The 4,380-nt window shown below is 48.9% G+C and overlaps 1 protein-coding gene across 1 annotated transcript; it reads right to left on the minus strand.

Annotated features, from left to right (window-relative positions):
- Nucleotides 1-2,517: 2,517 nt before the first annotated feature.
- LOC311321933 (E3 ubiquitin-protein ligase rnf146-like) lies at nucleotides 2,518-4,027 on the minus strand (the record flags this gene model as incomplete). Its single annotated transcript, XM_084453948.1, has 1 exon — nucleotides 2,518-4,027. The coding sequence occupies one exon, from the start codon at nucleotides 4,025-4,027 to the stop codon at nucleotides 3,041-3,043; it is 987 nt and encodes a 328-aa protein (XP_084310074.1). The 3' UTR covers nucleotides 2,518-3,040.
- Between the last annotated feature and the right edge of the window lie 353 nt (nucleotides 4,028-4,380).

A 4,380-nucleotide genomic window follows, 5' to 3' on the forward strand; every position in this document is an offset into this window, starting at 1 on the left:
ACAATGGTTCAGATCAAAACGTTGACAAAACTAGCACTTTTGAGAAAGTCTGATAATTGCTCTACCACCGTTTTGGTCATACAATGGATGTGAATGGGGACCTTGAAAAAATTTAAAACTTTAACCCTCTATAGAGGAAACCCATACAGTACATAACCAACCCCAGGTCAGGTAACTTCCTCTTGTACCCAAAAATCATGTACTTGGTCTTTGCAGCCAGAATTCTAAAGCCCCAAGTGTTCCCCCACTCCTCCACTGCCACCAACGCTCTTTGCGTTTGCTTCAACAGAAACTTAGCGTTCCTCCCTCTTTTTAGGAGTTGGAGATGAAATGCTTATGCACCTTGTCGTCTTCTAGCCGTAATCAATATTGCCGGGCTTTCCAATCAATGCAAGTATACAAAGTATCAAACAAAATAATATGTTTGGTGTATGTGGTATTTATGAAGATGATATGGTTGAAAAACTGTTTCGCACCCACAGAACTTATAACAAAAAGTCACTTCCTCGTTCCATCTTGCGTCCTTGTTGGGCGGGACCAACTATAAAAATACACGTTTTTCATAACAAAGCCTTCTGGCTAAAACACAATTTTGTTCCATCTTAATTACAAATGGCTAAATCATTGAGCGCTAGGCTTCTAAAAATGTATTTTGCATAGTTGTTCACAGGAAATTATGTCTGCCCGCCAGGCTGCTCAGTGTTATTGCATAGATACATACGTTATTATCTATCATCATTCCCATATGTCTGTTGATATTGATAGTAGGCTATATGTCTCTTCAAAATTGTCTTAGCAGTGTTTCTCCTATCTCCTCTGTGTGGTATTGATGTGCACAGGTCCACCAGGATCAAGGAGACTTGAGGCCCCATGTCAACAGGTGATCTGGCAGAGGAGGAGCAGAGAGGCCCCGGCAAGCAAAGCATGAAGGTAAAATAAATAAAGCTCTTTACTGCAGCTATTTACTTTTTTCACTATAGCCGTTTATGATATTCCATCATTTGCTCTATGACAACTGGACCACACAGCAGGCAGCCTGAGTGCCACAGACATGCTCCCTGATGTAGAACACCCCGTTGTGTAAGCAAGACCAAGTTTGGCAAAAATGTTTGACAGAGTTTGGGAAATATAAATGTGCCAAAATACATGTAACCATAATTTTTTTAATTTTTTAATTTCATTATGATATTTAATGACTTTTGACTGCCGAAGTGGAAATTTCATAAATCTGGTCACCTTAATCTGAAAGGGTGCATGGTCTAGAAAAAGTTCTGTTCAAATAGCAAAGATGCCAGCACATGGTGGTGCCCAGGAAGCTGAAGGAGTCTACAGTGGTCACTGGGTTGTCATTCAGTGTGAGGGGAGGGGCTGGATTCTTTCTATTGTCTACAATCATCCAATCATTTCCACTGTTTTAAGAACGTTGAGCTCAAGGTTGTTCAGGCCACACCAGGACAGCAGCTGGTCGATCTCCCGCCTGTAGGTGGACTCGTTGCTCTTGGAGATGAGACCGATGAGGCTGGTGTCCTCCGCCGAAGTCAGGAGGTTGACAGACTGGTGGCTGGAGGTGCAGCTGTTCCTGTACAGGGAGAAGAGTAGAGGGGAAAGAGCACAGGGGGGAGCCTGTGCTGATGGTCCTGGAATCAGAGACATGCTTGCCCAGTTTCACGTGCTGCTTCCTGTCTGACAGGAAGTCTGTGATCCACCTGCAGGTGGGGTCGGGTACGTGCATCTGGAATGCCTCCAGGGTGAGCAGAAGGATGGTGTTGAAAGCAGAGCTGAAGTTCATAAACAGTATCCTGGAGTAAGTGCCTGTGGACTCCAGGTGCTGGAGAATGAAGTGAAGGGCCATGTTAACTGTGTCGTACACTGGCCTGCTGGCTCTATAGGCGATGGGATCCAGGAGTGGGTCTGTGATGGATTTGAGATGCCGCAGAACAAGATGCTCAAAAACCTTCATTGCTACAGGGGTCAAGGCGACGGGTCAGTAGACATTGAGGCCAGTGATCCTTGCTTTCTTGGGGACGGGGATGATGGTGGAAGTCTTGAAGCAGGCTGCTTCAAGACCTGGAACATACCGTACACCGCCCACCCACGCCATCCAAAGCATAGCTGGCTAAAGCGGTGTTTATAAGGTTGTCATGTGGTTGGCAAGTAGGACACGAGACAGTACCCAGGGTGAGCCAGTGGGGGTTGAAGCAGCGAGAGAAGCGGTGAAACCTTTGACAATAGCGCCCTCATGTGGATATAGAGCACACCGTTCAGAGCACTTTGGTTCAGTCCATACCACAATGCAAGTTCATGTTGTGTGATATCACAGTAATTGGATCTAGACTTTAATACACATTTTCAGTTCCCTTATATGTTCAAATGAACAAAGTAGGATATTTTGCCTGCCATTGTGACTGGTGAATACATAAACATAAACTATGTTAAAAATATTTACTGGGTCAAAACAAAGACAAACACACAGGGGTTGAGTGTCCAATGTCCTTAAGAATTAAGACACACAACATGAGAAATTGACAGATGTATTCAAATAATACACAAACAGAAACCCAAAACTGTATGCTGATTTGGATTTCTGCATCCCTCACACACAGTAACATCACACATTATCAAACAGACTACATTACGATTATATCAGAGCTCAACGCACACAAAAACAAGCATGTTTAAAAACCTCACTTGATCAGGCAGATTTAGATAACAATCATCAACATCTTACAGTGAAAATAATTACTGACATTGAAAGGTGCTTTCTCAGTTGGTCAGTGGTATAGGTGGGAAAGATATGCATCTGGGGTTGTATCTTACGGCTGATGATTTGCAGGTACAACTATGCATTATTTTGCTGGCTGAAGTAAAGGCTACTGCATGTAAATGGTGTGTCCACTAAGACAGTCTTCCAACAAGTTCCTCATTGCCATAATTCTCTTTCCTCCATTTAGCTTTTTTTTTGCTTGGCTGATTTGAGTGCATTGACCCACCGTGATTCAGTGTGGTCAAACTGTCTGTGGTCCAGTCAGACTTCAGTCAGTCATTGGCTGTCGGGGCTGCGCGAGCTAGTGCTCGGTCCTCCACGGGAGGAGCCTCCACCAGGGGGCGGTCTCTCCGGCTGGCTGTACCTCAGCCGCCACTGTGGCCCTCTGTGTCTGTGCCCCGCGGCCCCCGCTCTCCCTCTCTCCCACCCCGGGCCTTCCTCATCCTCCTCATCCTCACTGCTACCAGACGCTGAGTCGTACGCGTGGCTGGTGCTTGAGGCCGTCTCCACTTCCTCCTCCTCGCCCTCTGGTTGGCTGATGAGGAGCTGGGAGAGTGAGTCCTCCACGGAGGGGGGCGAGGGGGAGGCGGGGCTGACCAGGTGGCCCCCCAGGACCGTCGGGGGTCTGACCGGGGGAACAGGGACCAGACCGGCCAGGCCCCCGGCTACTTGCGAGCACCTTGTCAAATAATCAGCCGCCAGCGGCGTGCCGGGCGCAGGATCAGGGTCCAGCCTGAGCCCGGCCACGCCCTTTTTGGGGACGTCCACCACATCCCGCTTCATGCGTCGCCGGCGCCCGTGCTCGTTACGGCGGTACTGCACCATGTTCTCCAGGTCGGCCACGTACAGGAAGCCGGCGATCAGCATCTCTGCGCTCTTCCTGCCCGTAGCGAAGGCCTCCTCCAGCTCGCGGCTGGCGCGCTCGTCGTACTGCCACCAGCCGTTCCGTCCCTCGTAGTACCAGGCGTGGTCTCCTCCAACCACGGCGCCACCGCCCACCCCGCCCCGCACCCCTGCGGCCGCTGCCTTCAGCTCCTCGGGTGACAGCAGGGTGGGCCGCTCCAGGAAGTCCTTGGGCACTTCCTGTCGGCAGAGGGCGCACCGCTTGCTGTGCCAGGAGGCTCCCTTCGCACACAGGAAGCAGAAGACGTGGCGGCAGGGGAGGAGCACGGGGTGAACGCAGCTCTGGAGGCAGATGGCGCACTCCGGCGCGGGGGGGGTGGAGCGGCCGGGGGAGACGTCCACCTCGCCACAGCTTGCCATCCTAGGGAGGAAGAGGCACAGTGTTTGACAGACAATTCTTCTCACACATACACAAATTTTAGCCTACAGATAATGATTCCGCTCAAATGTTACACCAAAAATGGGCAATAACAACAGTATTCTTTAAAATAATAATTGTTATTTATTTCATAAAGAAATAGAATCAATGCAATGTTTGTTTTAATGCCTATAGCCAGGGCTGAAAATTAACACCTGCCACCGGCCAAATGCAGGTCAAATTTCCAATTGGCGACTAGATTTCGGAAGGCCATCTGAAAAAAAAAAACTTGGCCGGTAGATTTTTTCATCTACAGTCCCCTCTGCAGGTGACTCACCTTGAGCCAAAAAGTTAA

Source organism: Borostomias antarcticus, assembly GCF_949987555.1.
Source record: "Borostomias antarcticus genome assembly, chromosome: 19".
Lineage (NCBI taxonomy): Eukaryota > Metazoa > Chordata > Actinopteri > Stomiiformes > Stomiidae > Borostomias > Borostomias antarcticus.